Source organism: Magnolia sinica, chromosome 3 (assembly GCF_029962835.1).
Source record: "Magnolia sinica isolate HGM2019 chromosome 3, MsV1, whole genome shotgun sequence".
NCBI lineage: Eukaryota > Viridiplantae > Streptophyta > Magnoliopsida > Magnoliales > Magnoliaceae > Magnolia > Magnolia sinica.
This window is the reverse complement of record NC_080575.1, coordinates 106217371-106239280: the sequence shown is the minus strand read 5'-3', so window position 1 is coordinate 106239280 and position 21910 is coordinate 106217371. Positions and strand designations below refer to the sequence as shown.

At 40.9% G+C, this 21910-nt stretch overlaps 1 protein-coding gene and 1 long non-coding RNA gene across 2 annotated transcripts; both read right to left on the bottom strand.

Moving 5' to 3' along the window:
• Nucleotides 1–1397: 1397 nt before the first annotated feature.
• LOC131240570 (uncharacterized) lies at nt 1398–5126 on the bottom strand. The gene is made up of 3 exons (XR_009168813.1): nt 5051–5126; nt 1942–2043; nt 1398–1808 (listed from the first exon to the last, which is right to left on the bottom strand). It is a non-coding gene; the product is annotated as an uncharacterized LOC131240570 (long non-coding RNA).
• A 1558-nt stretch (nt 5127–6684) lies between these two features.
• LOC131239039 (MDIS1-interacting receptor like kinase 2-like) lies at nt 6685–21184 on the bottom strand. The gene is made up of 5 exons (XM_058236600.1): nt 21103–21184; nt 20125–20184; nt 16163–16633; nt 14096–15808; nt 6685–6800 (listed from the first exon to the last, which is right to left on the bottom strand). The coding sequence occupies exons 1-4, from the start codon at nt 21182–21184 to the stop codon at nt 14373–14375; spliced, it is 2049 nt and encodes a 682-aa protein (XP_058092583.1). The 3' UTR covers nt 6685–6800; nt 14096–14372.
• Nucleotides 21185–21910: the final 726 nt, after the last annotated feature.

The following is a 21910-nucleotide window of genomic DNA, read 5'->3' as shown; positions in this document are numbered from 1 at the left end:
GAAAATGGATTTCCGCTTCTCCTTTCAAGAACCCCTCTTTCTATTTTTCTTCTTATTTGATAATAAATGGAAGAAAAGCTGATGATTACAAATAAAAGAAACAAGACCACCAAGAGAGGAAGAACAATGAAGATGACAACTTGGCGGACTTTTCTTGCATCACCATGGCTTGTTGAAGGAGCATTGCTGGGTCTCAAACCTTGCACTTCACCACATAAGCCTTTGTTTCTTATGAATGCCTCTGCGAGAGCCTTCTGAAAGGACTTTCCAGTGTTCTGCTGCTGCTGCTGCTTCTTCTTGTTCTTCTTCTTCTTCTTCTTTTCTTAATTTATCCAAGGCACGTAAGAGGATTGACATAGATGCGCAACGACTGATCGGGATTTTCAATTATCCAAGGCAACTAAATTATATTCTTAATACCCTCCATTTTAAGTGGTCAAGGGTCAGGATTTTGTGTTCAGAACATCTCTCAGGATGGTGAAGATTGGCAGATTTGGGATGCTAATCCTAACTGAAATAGTTACAAAGCTGTCATTTCAGGATATTTAAGGTAGCAGCAGGCCTGACTCAAGTTTCAGACCTCGTTTAGTTTAGTTTAGTTTTATTAATATTATTATCAATTTTGGAAGGTAGTTTCATGGAAAGTTGATTCAGATGATCAATTATCTCACTGATCTGATGTTCGAACTAGCTGATTCATTTACATCAATTGTATGGCTAAAGTGAAAAATTAATCAAATTCATCCAGAAACCATAAGAGGAAGAAAAAATATCACATGAAACTCACTTGATCGATGAGGAGCTCCCAGTTTGATTAGCCTCAGCAATGACCGGTGTTTACTTAACTGGAATGGACCAGACTGTTGGATTGGTTGGGATCAAAACTCATCACTGAAACAGGACGGGTTTTGGCTGGGACTGAAACTCCTCAGTGAAACGGGTCAGTTCACTAAAAACACAAGTCAACCATTTTATTAAGAACATGCAAGTTCACCAGTCAAAGCTGAAACACAACCTGCATTTGTAAGCCAAACATGCTAGAAGGATAATATTGCTAGTTGTTACTAAATAATTTTATCTATAGCAGATTCCTAGGCCAGAATAGGTCAGGAAGTCAAAACATCTATTAGGAAGTTAATAACCAGGCAACACGTGAACATCAGATTGATGTTTAACAGCAGCATCAGTAATAACTTGTAAATGCATTAGGTATATAAAAAATATGTAATGCTGACAAAAAGACGAAAAGTGACAACTGGTTAAAGCTCATACAATTTGCAACATCTTGCAGGCCCTAAACCCATGATTTGAGTAGTGAAATGAAAGATGATGCATCTAGTTACAAATGAAAACTAAATTTCTAAAAATATTAGGTAAGACAAACTGTCACTGAAGGTTTACCAAGATCGTGAACATTAGACATAAGACCAGCAAACCTATTTTTGCTCTTTCTGATTTCTTGGGCATTAGGTCTATCGAAAGGGTCAACAGAAATCCTCCTGCTTGAGCTGGAAAATGTAACTGGCAAATATACAGAAAAGGAAAGAATGGTTTATCCCAACATCAAAACTTCATGTTTATACCAAAGAATGGTTTATCCCAATACAAAAACTTCATGCTTATTCGGCAATTTAAGATATCGAAAAGTTTATTCTCTATAGAAGATAGCAATATCTCCAGTGTAAAAGAACCTAATTGATAAAATTCAACAAGATCAAATACAGGAACTGGATACTTGAGACATGCCCCAAAACTGAAGCAATTCCTCTATGCAGCAGCAGTTGTCTTCCTCGGAGCTACTTGGGTCCCTAAAAAAGGAGAAAATCAGTCTCAAAAGCTATCAAACTGCTAGGCCCAAAAAAAAAAAAAAAAAAAACACAAAGAGAGAGAAAGAGAGAAAAGAAGTTAAATCTTGACAAAGATGGATGAAGCAAAGACTACCTTCTCTGAAATTGCACTTGAACCTTTGAGGCACATGATGTAAATACCTCATCCTTCCCATTCCGGTTGTCTTCCTCGTAATGGCCTTCACACTCCGGTTATCTGTTTCTTTAAGATAATCAGTAAACAACATACAGAACCTGCTAAAACTATATACATTCCAAGAAGATTAACAAAGGAATAAAAAAACTGTGACCCATGAAATTAATGGTCCATATGCCAAATGTTCTGAGTTTTGCCCATTGAATGTGGACATTTGTTGCACCCAAAAGGCCACAAAATCTGGCTGACCAAAGAACTGACTACTCCAAGCGTCCATATTGTCTTGATTGATGATCTCTGTCTGATCCAAAGTTTAATGAGATGAAAAGCCAGATATATATTATGGGGCCCATGCGATCAAACAAATGGTCCTTGAATTCATAGGATTTATTTATTTAAATTAATTTCTAGGGTTAGACTGAGTCAGTATTGGCTCAACAAGTTTCCCTTTGGTTTTTGGTCACTTTTTAGTGGGCCACTTTCTAGGCATAACAATATTAGAACGTCATGAAATTGGTCACTATCAAGCCAGCTTCAGAATGATCCCATGATCATACAATTCTGATACAGTTTATGTGAGGTACAGCCAGTTTAAGATAAGCCTATATGTTTGTGATGAGATTCAAGGGCATTTTGGTCATTTCTTATTATATTAGGTTTTTCTTTAGTTGCCAAAGGATAACTGCCTCTTTGGCTTTGTGTGTAACAGCTCATTGTGGTTACTTTTAATAAAATTTCGTGTTTAACATGTTGATTCCCTTTTGGCATGTGTTGCCTCTGGTTGAAACATAGGAGACTGATTGATCAGTAGTTTTGACCAGTAGGCTGGTGGGAATCATTTCCACAGTGACTTCATCTTTGGAGACTATTCTACGACATTTCTAGCTAAAGATGTCAAAGGAATATGGATCCAGATCAGTCCATCACGTACGCATTTGCTTTAACAAATGCATAGTTTTAGCTCAACATGGTGACAAAATTATCCATATTCAGACCACTATTGGAATGGCTATCATAATCTTGTCATCAGGATTTTTGTGCTCATAAGTCCTATCCACATGATGGCCCACCAAATCTATGATCCTGATCAATGCACAAAAGTGTCAAAAGTGTGATGGAGTTTTTTTTTTTTTGGTCAGTATTGACATCATGAAATTCCAGGAAGCATGGATGTCATAGAAAACATTTCTCATACCTCTTGGTGGGAAATGGGAAACAGAATTCCTCCTTTGACTTCTCGAATACAATCACCAACAAATGCATATTAAAAAAGTGGGGAAAAAAAAAAGATCCCAAAGAAAAGGAAAATGTAGTTGTCTCATTAAGCTTGCTAAATTATGCTCGCTAAATTATGCTCTCATGCAAAGCGCACAAAGTGGTGGACCAATCGACTCGCCTGACCTAAATTCTGATTTCACAAGAAAATTGCCATGTCACAAGTAGACAATCCACTTGGCTGCATTAAATTTTATTTTTTTTCAAAAGCAACTTGGCTGCATTTTAACGAAACTGGAAACCAAAAGGATTGCTTTCTTCATTGGGCCTGAGTTTTTCAACATCAAACATAGAGCTTGCGAGTCAATTACACTTTGGACATTATGTGCAGGAGTGAATGATAATGACAGAGGGGAGAGAAAAATGCCATGACAACAGCATAGCCATTCATAAAAGCTAATGCATGTGTACATGTTCGTGCACTTTTCTATGCATATGCGTTTGAACAGAATATTCAGTCTCTCCAAATTCCTAAACATTAATTCGCAGAGACACAAAACAGTTAATACGTTAAACAGGAAAGAAAGGCCCTATGTCAACAAGGAAAAAGAGGTTATCGAATCCATGCACCATGCATGATGTTATGTGTTAGGCTGTTAGCTACCAAATGGATTGGCAACGTAACAAAAATATTACTGGTTGGACAATCTTAGCTGTCCAACTGCCCACCTACAAATGAGTGGTAGAAAAAAAAATTGTGGAAATGGACAGCACTCCTTACAAAATAGTTCAATTGGAAAGGTATAGATTCATCTCATCTAGCAAATTTTAGGATATGATCCATCCATGGTGGGTCCATGAGATGAACAGTCCAGATCAAGGACTGGTATGACCTCTCCAATTAGTGTTATTACACCAGATAAGGAAATTAGTGTGCTGCACACAGGTTTCATTTCTCCCATAAGAAAGTGGCACAATAGGAGACATAAAAAAAAATAAAAAATAAAATAAAATAAAATAAAATAAAAACACATAACTTAGGGGGTGTTTGGGAACATGGAAACCCTGGAAATGAAATTGCTTTCCATGGAAACCCGCTTTTTCTCCATTTGCGAAAAAAGAAAAAGAAAAGTAGCGTTGCAAACTAATTTCCGTTTCTCAGATTTTCCTTGAAAAACTGTGCAGATTCATCTCTCCCAAAAAAGAGACATTGCTGACTTCTGAGGCAAAGAAGATAACATGAGGTGACAGAACATCGAATCACTGTAAAATTGGAATCCAAAACAAACAAGGGAGAAAAGAGGAAACCATGGTTTCAATTTCTTGATGATTTCAGGTTACATTTTCATACCCCCCCTTTTAATAGTTATCCTTCCATTCAAACACATGAAAAGAAAAGGAAAACAAATAAAAACTAGAAGCATAACATGAAAACGAGACACAATTATTTCCACAGTATACAGAAACTTTCATTTCTAAAAAGATTGTCCCAATTGTTCAGCGATCTATAGACCATTGGCGTGTTGCAGCCCCCAGTCAATGGACCATGCACCCCTTAAAAATAAAAATAAAAATATAAAAACTCCTCGATTAGATGATCCCCCGCTATTAGGCTTGGAACTTGCCTTAGTCAGAATGTGAACTATTGCTGTAATTCACTTCTTAACCGTCTATTTATACCTCACAAATATCTAATCCACAACGAATGTAGAGATTGCACGAAAACGCAAGAAAAATAATAATCAAAGAATGATTAAGCAGAGTATCCAAACCCAACTAATGCATAAAAACCGAATTGAGCTTCCAAAATTGCAGAAATATTAAAAAAAGTGGGGGTCGGTAGATTACGTACACTTGCGGATACGGCTAGTGGGATAAGCGCAAGAAGTGCATCGGCTCTTCTGAAGATGAAAGCTACGGCGTACGCAGAGAGTGTGTCCCTTTCCCTCATAAATTAAAATGGAAATTCATTATTTTCTTTCTTTCTTTTCTTTTTCCTTACATGAGGAAATGGAAGAGGATGAGATTAGAGTTAGAGATTAGTGAAATTACCATATTAGGCTTCAATGAGACTGTGTTCTTCTCGGTCGCCCCTTTGGAGTGGGAGAGGAGAAACCTGCAACCTTTCTCCAACCCAACCACTCCGATGCTCTCTTTAGCCGTTTATATTTTGGTGTCCAAAGCTCTGTTGGGCTTCGGCATAGGCCCACTTTCGATTCAAATTTGGTTTGTCTTCGCTGGGTTTGGGCCGGATCTATACTTATGACCCATGGCCCGTACCAGCCCAGCAGAGTACCCAAAATCTGAGCCCGAAAAATGGTTAGGCCCGAACTCGATCCTGCCCAGCCCAAATTTGATAAAATCATTATTTTGCATTTAAATGTTGTTAATCTATCTGTTGATCAAGTGGGGCACACATACACAATGAAATAGATGTCCAAAGAAATGAAACCAGCTGTATGCATTCATGGAGAATGGGTTGTTGTCTAGGGGATGACTAGAATGGAATACTTATAGGAAATGAAATTGCGTGTCTGAAATGACTTGAGCCCTGGCCCAAACCAAAACGAAAGGCCCAAGCTTTGCCCATGGGCCAAGCTGGATTCAAAGTAGAAATGGGCTCATGGAGCTTATGCAAGTCACCTTAATTTAATGGGTGAAGAAAGCAGGTCGCATCAGCTCTCGAATCCTACCAATTATTCATGGAGTAGATTTAGAGGACACTTTGACTTGAGGTATAGTATAATTATCTTGAGTCACATTGCCGGTGTGTGAAGTTGTTGCTCTTTTTTCTCTCTTTTCTTCTTTTCCTTTTCAATTAACAAAACCACATTTGGTACCTTTTCTCACTAATAAATATACCCATTCTTCTCCTAATAATATGTTAGTAGAAAACTATTATTTCAAAAAAGTATAATATCTCCTAAAAGGTAAATTCTTTGGTTTAGAAGACATTCAGTTAGAAGATAACCATCACACATACAATGAAACATTTTTATTCTTTCAACATACCTTTATAACATTTGGTTTTGAATAAAAACGATATACAAACATTCAAGTGGGAGCCACAAAGGAGAAGCTTCACTTGAAAATCTACATTTTAGATAAACACCAATTCCACACACTAAAATTACATACATATCATAGCAAGAAAAATACCTTCTCCATATAGGATGATTTTCATACAATAAACACACATTATTAACGTTCTTGCCACTACACACCTTCAACCGCGATGATTTTCATCCACCCAACTATACTTTAAGATCCATGAGTTGATGTAATGCAAGTGCATGGAATGGCCCTAGAGAAAAGGAAGACCCACCAATAGACAACTCTTGAGCCACGTGGTGCATGGTTGGCCGAGAGTTTGGATCCGGCCGAATGCATGAAAGTGCCACGGACACCACAAATATGACTTCGTGTGCAACCGCAGCTGTCGGGTCCGGGAGACGTTGGTCCAACATATCCTTTAGCAGTGTATCTTGGTGTCAGAGAGGAGATGAGCTCCCCAGGATGCCTTCCCATCATCGCTTCAAGTGCCACAATGCCAAAGCTATATACGTCACATTTTTCAGTTACCCTCATTGTATATGCAAGCTCTGCAAGAAGGAAGATGGTTCAGTCATGATCATTTCTCATTCTTAATCGTTAATAGCTAAACTCTTAATCATATATCGAACTTACCTCAATTTCTTAATCTAGATTTCATATCTTCGAAGTTTTTGTGCTTGTTAACTTCAAGACATCTCTATAAACTGCGCAAATGCCAAATAAGACATACTCAGCACATCTGAGAGGTGCAGAGAATTGGCCAAAGTTTTGGATGATCTTGCGAAAATGATGCAGGGATGAACGTGATGAGGATAACTACTCCGAATCCACGGAGCTTCTCTGGACTCCTCACAGAGACTTCTCGAATTCACGAGGAAAGAAAGCAGAAAATAGAAATAAATTCTAATAAATTCGAAATTGATTAATTGATGACTAAAAATGAGTTCATAACCCTTTAAATAGGGGTACCAAGCAATGGGAAAGAAATTAGAATCAAACTACAACTCAAACTCCTAGAATCCGCGACTTACTATAAATAGTAAACTTACTATTTATAGACGGTCATGATGTCATCTAGTGCGCAAGGTTTTCGGCCAAAAATAGTAAGTGTCCTATTTGGCTTCACCAAACCGTTCTCCTAATTATTCTAAGCTCTTTTCACGTTGGGCGCAACTCCTAAAGCCCGACGGATGAAGAGTTATAATCAAACTAAAACTTACTATTTATAGTAAAAACGAAATTAAAACAGGGAAACGACCGTCGATCCAGGGGTTTTTCACAATTTCGGGCTGCGCAACCCAGCATAGCTGGGTTGGTTGGCTTCAGTAGCTCGTTCTACCCCAAAATCATATATTTTACGTCAGATAACTCATTCCGGATTGCAAGATACGCCCGATTTAAGGTTCGATGGTCTGGATCACTTTTGTCGTCGACCGGGCCTTTTCTGATCCATCTTGGCCATGTAACTGTCCGCGACCTGCTCTACATCAATCTCCTCCACTTCAAAAGAACTCGTTCTTGAGTTCTCGTCATGCTCTGATTCATGATACTCGGTCAGGTCCGCGACATTAAAAGTCCGTGCGATTGTCATGTCATCTGGAAGATCAATAATATAAGCATTGTCATTGATCTTTCGGATGATTGGGACGGGTCCAATCTTCTTATTTTTCAACTTGTTGTACATCCCGGTCGGAAATCTCTCTTTGCACAGATGGACCATAATGCGGTCGCCCACCTCGAACACTTTTTGTCACTGATGCTTGTCCGCTTGTTCCTTATACTTCTCGTTCGAGGCATGTAGCTTGGTCTGTACTTCTGCATGGATGCCCATGATTTTGTCTGCCATATGTTCTGCTGCAATGCTCGTGCCTAGGTGCTTCGGTAGAGGGACCAAGTCAAGTGTGTGGCGAGGCACTCGTCCGTAGATAATCTGGAACGGTGATCTCTCTGTCGAGCGGTTCACCATGTTGTTGAATGCAAACTCTGCTTGGGACAAGGACAAATCCCACTGCTTCGGTTTTTCTCCTAAAATACAGCGAAGGAGGTTTCCCAATATGCGATTCACAACTTCGGTCTGCCCATCAGTCTATGGGTGGTAAGCACTGCTGAATTGAAGTCGTGTATCGAATCGATTCCATAAAGTCCGCTAAAAGTGGCTAACGAACTTCGTGTCACGAACAGAAGTAACGGTCTTGGGGACCCCGTGTAGCCGAACGACCTCCCGAAAAATATATTCGCTACATGTGTTGCATCGAGGGTCTTTTTGCATGGGATAAAGTGTGCCATCTTTAAGAAACGATCTACCACCACGAACACCGAATCCATGCCGCGTTGTGTTCATGGGAGACCAAGCACGAAGTCCATTGATAAATCCTCCCAATGACTGTTAGGCACAGGTAACGGGGTGTAGAGGCCCGTATTCTGAGATTGTCCCTTGGAGGTCTGATAAACATGACAACGTTGTACAGTTTTTCCCACATCGCGTACTACCTGCGGCCAGTAATACTGTTCTTCCACAAGAGCCCGCGTCTTGTCTCGTCCCAAGTGTCCACCAAGGCCACCTCTATGTAGCTCCTGAATAATCTACTCCCTCAGAGAACTTTAGGGGATGCACAATCGATTCCCTTTGAAGAGAAAATCGTCCTGTATATGAAGGTTACTGGGGTGACCTTCTTGACATTTCATCCAAGAATCTTTGAAGTCCTCATCCTCGGCATACAGCTCCTTGAGACAGTCGAAGCCGACTACTTCGTTGCTCATTGTAACTAGTAGTGATGCACGACGGCTAAGTGCATCAGCCACCTTGTTCTACTGCCCTAACTTGTGCTTCCGAACGAACGTGAATTCCTGAAAAAACGCAACCCATCTAGCATGCATACGATTCACGTTAGTCTGACTATTAATAAACTTTAATGCTTGATGGTCAGTGTATAAAACAAACTCTCTTTGACTCAGATAATGCCGCCAATGTCGCAGCACCTGAACAACTGCGTACAACTCAAGCTCATAAGTCGACCACTTCTTTCGGGTTTCGCTGAGCTTCTCGCTGTAGAAGGCTACCGGCCTGCCTTCTTGTGATAATACTCCTCTAATTCCGACGTATGAAGCGTCACACTCAACCTCAAATAATTTGTCAAAATTAGGAAGCACCAAGACCGGTGTTGTAAACAAACGATGCTTGATCTCATGAAAGCTCTTATCAGCTTTATCGGTCCACTGGAACGGTCCTTTTTTCATACAATCTGTTATAGGCGCGACTATGGTGCTAAAATCTTGCACAGATCGATGATAGAAAGTCGTCAACCCGTGAAAACTCCTCACCTCATGAATGTTTGTCGGGATCGGTCATTCCCTAATAGCTTGCACATTTTCATCGTCCACACGAATGCCTGTGGACGTTACAACAAATCTTAGAAACAATAAGCTGTCAGTTAAAAAACTACACTTCTTCAAGTTGAGGTACAACTTGTTAATTTGTAGACCTGTAGCACCTGCCTGAGATGTTTCCTGTGCTCCGCCTCATCTTAGCTATATATCAGTATGTCATCAAAATATACTACCACAAATCGGCCAGTGAACGGTTTTAGAACTTGATTCATCAAACGCATAAAAGTACTTGGTGTGTTCGATAGGCCGAAGGGCATGACCAGCCACTCATACAACCCTTCCTTGGTCTTAAATGCCATTTTCCACTAATCACCGGGTCGAATAGGAATCTGATGGTACCCGCTCCTTAGATCTAGTTTAGAGAACACCTTAGTCCCTTCTAACATATCGAACATGTCGTCCAACCGTGGTATTGGAAACCGATATTTGATGGTAATTTTATTGATTGCTCAGCTGTCGACACACATGTGCCAGCTTCCATCTTTTTTTGACGTTAATAATGCTGGTACGGCACATGGGCTCATGCTCTCTCTTAAGAGACCCTTACGGATCAATTCCTCCACTTGCCCCTGAAGTATCTCACACTCCTTCGGACTCATCCGATAATGAGGGCGATTGGGCAGGCTAGCCCCAGGGACGAGGTCTATGTGATGTTGGATGTCCCTCATGGGGGGCAATCCATCAGGTAAATTCTCAGGCCAAACTTCTTTGAATTTATTTAGCAACAGTCTTAAACTTGGAGGGTTCCTCTTCCTCGCCCTTCACTACTACGGCGTATACCTCGCCAGTTTCCTTGGATTCCTCCATGAAATCCCGAATGGTCAAGAGGGAACTCCCCTCCACTTTAGAGGCTTCAGGGTGGTTCTCTGGTGCCATAGGGGCAAGGATTATTTTTAGACTATCCTTGACGAATACGTAGACATTATCTCATCCCCGATGGGTCGCATCACGGTCCGACTACCAGGGTCGACCAAGAAACATATGACAAGCTTCCATATCGACTACATCACAAAGAATTTGATCCTTATAATTTTTGCCAATTGAAAACGAGATAGTGCATTGTTCAGTTACCTTGGTCTCATTCACCTTTTTTATCCAGCCAATTGAGTATGGGAAAGGATGTTTCATCGTTAGTAACCGCAACTTGTCCACCATTACTCTCGAGACGATGTTTTCGCTACTACCACTGTCTATGATCACATCACAGACCTTTCCGTTGACGGTGCACCGAGTACAAAATATATTGTGTCACTGTGGATGTAATTCCTTTCGTGGGGCATACAGTAATCGTCTCACAACTAGAAATTCGCCACGATCCTCGCCCGTCACTTCATCGCCACCTGCTATTTCTTCAGTGGTGTGTTCATGTTCATCAAAGCGATGGTCTTCTTCTGCGGCCTCATCTTCAGTGTCCCCTTCCTTTATAGTCAAGTGCATGCGCTGTGGGACGTTGAGGACAAGTGTTCGATAAGTGGCCTGGTTGGCCACAACGGTAACAATTGTTCGACCTTGGCCGAGTATAAGGATTTGAAATCCTACTCGGACCTTCTGTTATGGGTGCTGCACGTTGAGGTCTGGATGAGCCGCTCCCCGTATCACGGTTTGCGATTGTAGGAAGTTGAGGTACTGGATCTTTTCTTCGTGGCAGCACTGGATCCTGCGTGGGACTCGTCATGGGGGGTCGATTTGAAGGATATGGACGAGCAGGAGCTCTTGCAAGTTGTGTTTCTGCCCTACCCGCCAATTGAACTGCTTCATCCACGGTCCCGACTGGGTACATCTGAACTCGGTCCTGAATTATCGGTCGCAACCCACCTATAAATCTTACCACCTTCTGTGACTCAGATTCTGACAGATCGTTTCGTGTAAGCAACCGTTGAAATTCTTCGGTGTAATCTGTGATAGTTCGATTTTCTTGTCTGCAATTTTGATATTGCTGGAATAATATTTACTCATAATCACTAGAGAGAAATCGTGATCGAAGAAGACGTCTCATCCGTGGCCATGATGAGATGGGCACCTTATTCTGGCGGGCTCGTGAGAGTTGTAATTGTTCCCACCATGCAGAAGCACCAGATTTTAATTTAAACGCTTCCAATTTTATCCTTTTATGATCTGGCACGTCCATGTAATCAAAATATCTTTCTACTTCGGCTAGCCAATCGAGAAAATCTTCTATACCTAATAAACCGTTAAAATTAGGAAGTTCAGCCTTACCTCGATAGTCTCTTTCAGCACGATCTAGATGATCACCTCCATGGATTGGTCGTCGAGCAAAACCCTCATTAAGGTCCTCGTCGCTAGAACTTGAGTCATCTGGTGTAGCCCTACGGTTTGCCACTGGTAGTGCTCTACGAAAATCGGGATTGTGTCGTACAGCAACTATGGGTGGTGGAGCACCGCCTAGGGCTCGGAGCGGAAGTAGCGCATACGCAAGACGGTCGAGAGTTGCCTGCAGCCCTTGCATGGTCAACTAACTCTCCCGGTGGAAAGCTTCCATTCTTTCTGAAAGATAACGAATTTGTGGATTACCATCCACAGGATTTTGATTCATACCTTCGTTGTTTGCCATCGGCCCAAGGAGAAACCTCGCTTTGATACCAATTGACGCAGGGATGAACGTGATGAGGATAACTACTCCGAATCCACGGAGCTTCTCTGGACTCCTCACAGAGACTTCTCGAATCCACGAGGAAAGAAAGCAGAAAATAGAAATAAATTCTAATAAATTCGAAATTGATTAATTGATGACTAAAAATGAGTTCACAGCCCTTTAAATAGGGGTACCAAGCAATGTGAAAGAAATTAGAATCAAACTACAACTCAAACTCCTAGAATCCGCGACTTACTATAAATAGTAAACTTACTATTTATAGATGGTCGTGATGTCTACTAGTGCGCAAGGTTTTCGGCCAAAAATAGTAAGTGTCCTATTTGGCTTCACCAAACCGTTCTCCTAATTATTCTAAGCTCTTTTCACGTTGGGCGCAACTCCTAAAGCCCGACGGATGAAGAGTTATAATCAAACTAGAACTTACTATTTATAGTAAAAACGAAATTAAAACAGGGAAACGACCGTCGATCCAGAGATTTTTCGCAATTCCAGACTGTGCAACCCGGCGTAGCGGATTAGTTGGCTTCAGTAGCTCGTTCTACCCCAAAATCATATATTTTACATCAGATAACTCATTCCGGATTGCAAGATACGGCCGATTTAAGGTTCGATGGTCTGGATCACTTCTGTCGTCGACCAGGCCTTTTCTGATCCATCTTGGCCATGTAACCGTCTGCGACCCGCTCTACATCAGAAAAAGTCCGGATGGTCCATTGTTTCATATATATTGTGTATGTTGCCAATTTTTTCTAAAACTATCCATTGTTTTCACATGGTAGTGGCCCGCTCAATAAAAGAACCAGATTAATCATTGTGTTGGGTCATCTACATGTTTGGGATTACCTTTATGTGTGCCTCGGGAATCCCAAACGCATGAGAAGTTGGCACGTGTAAACTAAGTCATTGATGTGTATATAGGTATCATTGTAATTGCACATTTCATCGGCTATGATTGGGTACTATGGGCATTGTTTCAAGGATTTTCGATCTTGGAACTATTTTTTTATTTTTTTGGTGTGGGGCATTCACTATGTGGGACATCACATCAACGGTTTGGACCATAGAGCTGTCGAAACCCTCGTGCAATGGAGGAAACCCAACCATCCTCTGGGATCTCTTGGCTGAGCATTGAAGGGTGCCTTATTTCCGTATTCATCACTTCCACATTTATTTCCTTGCACATCATTTTCACATTTACTCGTATGGGCCAGAAGTACGAGTTTTTTCAATCATTTCTTAAACAGTGATTACACATCCATCTATACACTTGGAATATCCATGTAAATATATCCAGACCATCTAAAAGCATGGCCCATATTGTAGATGGAATAGGTTCCAAAAATTATAGTTATTGGAGGACTCTGTCCATCTAATTGGTGGCCAACAAATGTACAGTTAAGAAAAATAGTCAGCATCACAAATTTAATAGCTGATAAAATATGCATAAGTTAGTTGGGTAACTTGGAACTATGGTTAGTCTTACCATGCAACCACATTATCTCTACCATGCATAATGTAAAATGATGGACCACAAGTGTAGCAAAGAAAATGCATTCTTACTTTTATCTTCATTTGCATTATTATATTAGTTTTGACTTTGGCGATTGTAAAAATACAAACCCATGTATGTTTCTTTACAAGGTCTCTTACAGCTGTTGGATCAAGGAATCTTCCAGTTGCCCTAGATTGCAATATTTGACAACAGTATGTTAACATATGCACAATCCGTAGTATGTAATTGCCAACAAAAAATAAAATAAAATAAAAAGGAAAGCTTAAGAAAAAATAAAGACCAATTGCTAATAAAACTTTTAAAGTATGGAGAATGAATTAACAGCTAACCTGGAGCGATGTATCCGTAAGTGCCGGCGAGCGTAGTCCAATTGGACGAATCAGGTATCAACAATCTTGCAGTGCCAAAGTCAGAGACACAGGCCTCAAGTTCCGAATTCAACAGAAAGTTGTTGCTTGATAGGTCTCAATGGACAATTGGTTGGGTGCAATCATGGTGCATGTAAGATAATGCATGGGCCACACCTTTAATAACTTTCACCCTTAGAGTCCAATCCAACTCTGCAGCTCCTCTGTCGTTGCTTAGGATACTAGCCAAGCTTCCCCTTTACATGTACTCATAGACTAGAAATGAGAATTGAGCATGGGAACAAAAACCATAAAACTTCACAATGTTGTGATGGCGGATTTCTGTTAATGCTCGAATCTCATTTCTAAAACTTCTTTGGTCGGATTGATCCCCACCTTCAAGTGTGTGAAGTTTCTTCACAGCTACTACTTGGCCTGATGGTAGATTTGCTTTGTAAACTTTTCCATACCCTCCAGTTCCGATGCAGTATTTGTCGTCGAAACCCTCTGTCGCTTCCACGATCTGTTCAAATGCATCAATCCCATCATAATTCCATATTGAAAATGGATTTCTGCTGCTCTTTTCAAGAACTACCTTCTCTTTATTTCTTCGTCTTTGGGAATAAATGGAAGAAAGGCCGACGACTAGAAATAAAAGAAACAAGGCTGCCAAGAGAGGAAGAACAATGAAGATGACAACTTGGCGGCCTTTCCTTGCATCACCATGCCTTATTGAAGGAGCGTTGCAGGGTCTCAAACCTTGCACTTCACCACATAAACCTTTGTTTTTTATGAATGCCATTGCAGGAGTCTTCTGAAAGTTTTTGCTGTTGGGAAGAGGACCTTCCAAAGCATTGTATGAAAAATCAATAGATTGCAAGCTGAACATTGCTTCAAAAGAAGGTGGAATGGAGCCCGACAACATGTTGTGGGAGAGGTTTAACTTTTCCAGCACATGCAATTTCCCAAGTTGTGGTGATATCTCTCCATTAAGCAAGTTATGACTGAGATCTAGTAAATCCTCTAAGTATACCAGGTTACCAATTTGAAATGGAATGCTTCCATTCAAATCATTTTCGCTCAATTTCAGATATTGGAGTTTGGAGCAATCCCCTAATTGAGGTGGTATTGGACCACTTAGGTGATTCCTTGACAAGTCAAGAACCTCCAAGTTGGAGAGTTTTCCAATCTCTTTTGGTACCTGACTAGAAAGTTCGTTATCATTTAAACTCAAGCTGAACAAAGAAGTTAGCCTCTCAAATTCCTTTGGAATCTCTCCTTCTAGATGGTTCAAAGAAAGACCAAGTACTTGTAGCTGCTTCAACTGCCCAATCTCGCGAGGAATTCTACCAGTGATCATGTTCCCAGATAATTGTAGCCTCGTCAAGTTTTTGCATTCTCCCCAGTTCGGTGAGAGTTCACCAAACAACATGTTGTTGCTGACATCCATGAAATAGAGATGTGGGTAGACACCAAAGGCTTCTGATACATTTGCAACAAGCTGATTTCCTTCGAGTCGAACTCTAGTTAAACTAGTGCAATTTCTGAAGCTTTTTGGGATCTCACCAGTTAAATGGTTGTCAAATGCATTGAAGAGTTCAAGCTTGGTCAAGTTTCCTATAGTGGAAGGGATAGAACCTGTTAGAAGGTTACTCTCAAGCTCAAGCTTATTGAGATTTACCAAATTCCCAATTTCTAGAGGAATTGAACCAGAAATTTGATTGCCGTAGAGGTACAAAAGTGTAAGGTTTCTCAAATTACCTAAAGCAGGAGGGATTGGACCTGTCAGATTGTTATTGTGCAACGATAACTAAACCAAATTCTTGAGATTTCCTAATTGTGCAGGAATTGAACCATAAATTTGATTTCTGTAGAGGTACAAAAGTGTAAGGTTTCTTAAATTACCTAAAGCAGGTGGGATTGGACCTGTCAGACTATTATTCTGCAATGACAACTCAACCAAATTCTTGAGATTTCCTAATTGTGCAGGAATTGAACCAGAAATTTGATTGTCAAAGAGGTAGAGGATTGTCAGCCTGGTCAAGTTACCTAAAGATGGAGGAATAGGCCCAGTTATTTCATTAGATGAGATGTCGAGCTCTGAAAGGTGAGAAAGGTTAGCCATTGAAAGAGGTAGAACTCCAGAGAGATAATTCATGGAGATATTGAGGGAGACGAGTCTAGAAAGAGTGCCAATATCAGCTGGGATGGTTCCAGTTAGTGTGTTGTCACTGAGATTGAGACGGAAGAGGTTTGGAAATGAGGAGAAGCTCAAGTTATCAAGCTTACCTTGCAAGCCTGCACTGGGTAAGCTTATCTCTATTACGCTTCCAAGGCCGTTGCAGGAGATCCCATACCATTTGCATGGAGAGATTGTGTTGGCACTAGCATTAGCAGATGGAAGTGACCATGAATGGAGAGCTTGTGGTGAGGAGATGCTGGCTTTCCATTCCAAGAGAGCCTCTGCTTCTCCGAGTGTGGATGCTGGTGCTGTTGTAAAGGCATTGGAAGAAAGAAATTCTAATAATAAAAGAAGAAAAGCAAGAGAGAGATTTCTGTATGGCCATGGCTGTTGTTGCTTATGTTCTGTTACGAACTTACGATGGATGGGTATTTATAGAAGGAGGTTGATGCTACTCTGGACAAGAACAGCTTGTCTTACTCTTACGAAAAAGGAAAAGAAAAGAAAAAAGAGTTAATTGATACAGGCGTTGAAAAATATGAATTCCCGTAGAAATGCGTACGTACACGATCTAAACGCTCCAATTTGTGGACCCTAACTTAGATAAGGAATAATATCTGAAATTAGATCCGTTGGACCTAGGGTTGTCAATGGGCCGGATTAGGTCCGTCCATCCATCCATCCGGGCCGAGCTCTGTCCAAGCCCGGCCTCTAATTATGAACCAAGCCCAAATCTAGCTCGGGCCCATGACGGGATGAAATAGCCCAGCTCGAGTCCGGCCCAGGACAATTTCACAAAGCCCGTCCTGAGTCCGCCAGAGCCCAAGCCCTCAATATCTCTCCAGATAAATGATATTTGGTGTGCCTCATGTGTGAGAGAGAGGGAGAGAATGAAAGAAAAGGAGAAAAGTTGTTGGGCTGCGCTGGGTTTATGGAATTTGGAGAGCTAAGCCCAAGACCGGTGTGATTTATAATTGGGCTCTTAATTTAAGCCCAACCTCACCGTCCGGCCTGATACACTACCCCAAACCCAGCCCAAATGGGCCAAGCCCAAAGGCCAATCAGGTTTTCGCGGCCCATTACAGCCATAGTTGGACCTATCTCGCCTCTGTATGGATGCGTATTGCATACCAAGGACGCGGATTAGCTACTGACGCTGCTACTGGCTACTAGTCGGTGCTCTCTTGGTCCCACCATGATGTATATGTTTCATCCATGCTGTCTATTTTTTTATTGTATGAGCCTACAAATGAGTAGATCTAAATCTTAAGTTGATTGACCACATCACAGGAAAAATAGGGTTGATTGAATCCCAAAAATTTTGGGTCTAGTTAATATATATTTTTTTTTCATTCATCCAGGTTTGTATGACCTAATCAATAGGTTGGATGTCAAATAAATAATACAGTAGGCTTTAGAAAGTTTTTAATGGTAGACATTCAATTACTACTATTTTCTTGTGATGTGATCCACCTGAGATTTAAATCTGCCTCATTTTTTGAAATCAAGCCCTAAACTAATCTTATAAAAATGAACGAACAACATGATAAAGCACATACATCGTAGTGGGGACTCAGAGAACCGACCAGCAGCCAACCGCCTGCTAAAAGCCTTTACGTGCTACCCGGGTAACAGGGTATTACGCATACTGTGGGCTCACATTGATGATTTTTTGTATATCCAAACTATCCATCCATTTCTCCATAGCATTTTAGGATGGTATTATAAAAATTACCAAGATCCAAATCTCAGGTGGGCCACTCATAGGAAACAGCGGTGATCGAGTGCCTCACCATTAAAATTACCAAAGGGCCCATCGTAAGGTTTTCATGATGTTTATTTGAAATTTAACATATTAATAATGTCAGTAAGATCTGGATGAAGGGAAAATATAAAGGTCAGCTTGATCCAAAAATTAATTTTGTGGCCCGCAAAAAGATTTTAATGGTCATTCATCGCTGTTTCTAGTGATACAGTCCACCTGAGATTTGGATATCATTAAGGTTTGGGATGAGTACTAAAATGAGATGGAAAACATATGAATAACAGCAAATACATCACGGTGGGGACCACACAGCTCGATTTCATGAGAAGTTCTCATGAGCACGACGGCGTAGAACCTTTTCCCGTATATATATATATATAGAGAGAGAGAGAGAGTCATGCTCCCCTGCGCACCTACGGACGTGCGCACCTTTGCACACGTGTCATGGGTGTCTAATCTGAACGGTCCATGTGATGCGGAATCCCATAAAACCGCATGTGACAAATTTTCACCCTGATCTACTATTCTGGTGGGCCTTAGCAAAGAGAAATGCAAATCAAGGGAGAAAACTGTTTTCATTTTTCATGGCCCATCAAAGATTTAGATCAAAGTAAAACTTAGGCCCAGGGGATTTCAGGAGGTGCTACTTCACATGAACGGTTCAGATTTTGGATCCACATCACATATGATGGGTTCTCAAAAAAGTTCGTACGTAGTATGTATGAACTGGTTCCCAGGTGAGCATTTCCGTGTGTGTGTGTGTATTAACCAAGCCATGTGTGTGTGTATATATATTAACCAAGCTATGGCTTTTACCCATCCGTCAAAAGCCACTTCCATGATTGGTTCAGTTCCCAAACCTTGAGAAAAAATCATTAATGCATCACCTAAGTAAATGGATCAAAGAGCGGCTTGGACATAATAATTTATTTGGGGGGAAGTGAGCTTAAATTCTAAGATTAATAAATAGTTGAGGATTGAGTAATGGAAGTTGATCGTGGTTCTTCTGCAAGTCCTTTCCAGCTTCTTTTTTTTGTTAGCTTGTTAGTACACCCCACTGTCGGTTGACGCTTCACTGTTAGCCACCCCCACTAGGGATCGATACCAAGATCTCAATGTTGAAACGAGGTATCTTTCACTAGTCTACCACTTTAGCCATGGATAAGGGTGTCCTTTCCCGCAAACATAGTCTATAAAAGTTGCGCATGACATTAACTGACATATGTGTATGGCGTCCAACCTCTGCTACAGAGCCATTCCATTGGATGCCCCCAAAAAAAGCCTATCAACTGTCACATGGGCCCCAACTTAAATTTGAAGGCCTTTAGGTGGTTGACATTGTTTTCCATGGTGTGGCCAGCCAAATGGTTGGATAGGCCTGTTTTCAGGGGCATTCCATCATCATGTTGGTTTTCATTTAATACATGGGTTGGATGGCATTACGCAATATATTTGACCCACACATGCAACAGTGTACAAGCATGTGAATAAGTTTTTAAACACAGGTGAATCATAATAAGCTCATTTCTACGAGCATTTGGGGCCTCAACTTCCAGATCAGGCTGCTTGAGGGAGATTGATTGCACGTACACCTAGTAATCATTCCAGGATTTTCACAGTCAATTTCATTTTTTGTTGCGTTTTGCAAAATTCCAATAAGGAACTGTGACTGAATGGCTTTGGGCCCAGATTCTTAGCTGGTTTGTTTGGGCAGGCCAAGTGTAAATTTTTTTTTTTAAAAAAAAATAAATTTTGCACGGAAAATGCTTAAGAGGACCACTAAATTGGGGCTAGAAATGGATCTGTGACTCTGGTATCAAGCAGGTCCAATAAGAAGATCCATTTGCCCATTAATAGGACTGTCAGCCATTGACATCAGAAAAATGGATTGTTAAAAATAGAACCTGCATGCATGACCCGTAAACGCATGCCCTGTCAATCCCCTTAACATATCTGGCGTGAATTGTCTTGGCAGTGTCCATTTGGAGTAGCACCACATATAAGAAAAGGGTATAATCTTTCGATGATCTAGACAGTTCATCCGTTGGGAATCTTGGGACCCACTTATTGGGTGGAACCGCAAAGATCTCTGGCATCGAAGAATGTAACCATCAAAATCTAAGCCTGCAAGTTTCAGATAACATTGAAATACAACCAATGATTTAATGAGAACGGGTCTGGGAATCAGATCATAATTGAGATTATGAAAATGGGTAACATGCACACTTCAGCTACACGCATACATATAGACTGCATGTGCCATGATCTAGACTTCCATTCTGGGCTTATAGTCCAAAACCTATCATAATATAATTAGAATAGATGATCTAAGAAAATCAGATCTAGTGTTCATCGCAATTTGATCATTATCTCGTAATAAGTCCTTTTTTGAATTTCGTAGTTTCCTTCTAATGTTCTTGGGTGCTGTATATTCATTCGGATCCTTCCTAACATAACAGATAGATAACTAAGAAACCTTAAAGAAGTATACAGAGTAGGATTTTGGAAAGTCAAAGTCGGGTATGAATTTCCAAGAATACTTGGCATGCCTAACAAAAAATGGGATTTTGAACCGTAGGGATTTAGATCCAAAACTCTAAATGGGTCACACCACATGAAAAGTAGGGACAAAAAGGCTATCATTGGGCCTACTATCAATGCTATCAACCGGTCAGGCTTGGGGTTGGCTTCGGCCTGAATTTTGAACTGTTTGGAATGGAATTATATATATATATATATATATATATATATATATATATATATATAATTGATGGCCCGATCAATGTGATGGTTATATTCAATCTAATCCATTCATTACACGACTCCCAGAAAGATGATGAAAGGAAGACACATATTAGCCTCAGACAACTTATTGTAGGCCTGGAGAAGGTTTAGATGGTAGGCATTCAATCCATCTTTTTGGTGGACCAATTAAGGTTTGGATTTGTCTCATTTTTTTGGGCCACCTAATAACATGAGAGGGAGAAACTAATGAATGAAGGGGTGTCACACAAATCTCATTGGGCCCATGCTTTGGGTTACATGGCTCCGTGTAAAAGGGATGACCCCGTAGCAAGAAACGTGCCTGCAAGTAGCCAAGATGGCCTGCAGGGCTGTTGGGCATGGTCTGCCTTGGGTCAGACTTAGGCTGGGGTATAATCCTGAGGGTTAGGTTTGGGCTTAAAATTCAGGCCCTTTTTCAATTGGCCCAGGCTTTGGACCGTCTACAACCTAGCCCAAATCAGCTATTAAGGTGGCCCACAACAAAGAAAACTGTTAGGAGAGAGACGTCCACCCTTGATTTTTACAAGGTCCACCATCATAATTATATGAATTCCGCTCCAACCAGCATATGATATAACAAAACTTGACTTTGGACCCAAAAAAAATCAAACCCACACGTGATTTGAGTGGGCTACACCAAGGGAAACAATTTGGAGGGTGAGCATTATCTTATATATTGTTTCTAATTGTTTGGTTCACCGAATCACGAATGGAGCTTATCTTTGGTCGTTGGGCCTAACATAGGACGACATACCTAATGGTGAGGGTGGATTTCATATAAATACCATGGTGGGGCCAACTTGAGCCTACGGCCCCTTCTCTCTCCCCACCCTGAACAACTCACTCCTTTCACATCTCTCTCCCACAACGGCTCCCATCCAGTGCTATAAATGCAGCGGGTTCGCTTCATTGGGCTTTCAATACTAGCTGGCCTTGGGCTAGACTTGGGTGGAGTATTAGGTCAAATGGCTGGGTTGGGCTTGGGCGTTAAAATTAAACTGCTTTCCAATCGGATGGGCTTGGCTTAAAAATTAAGCTGGTTTTCAATCGGCCGGGCTTGGGCCAT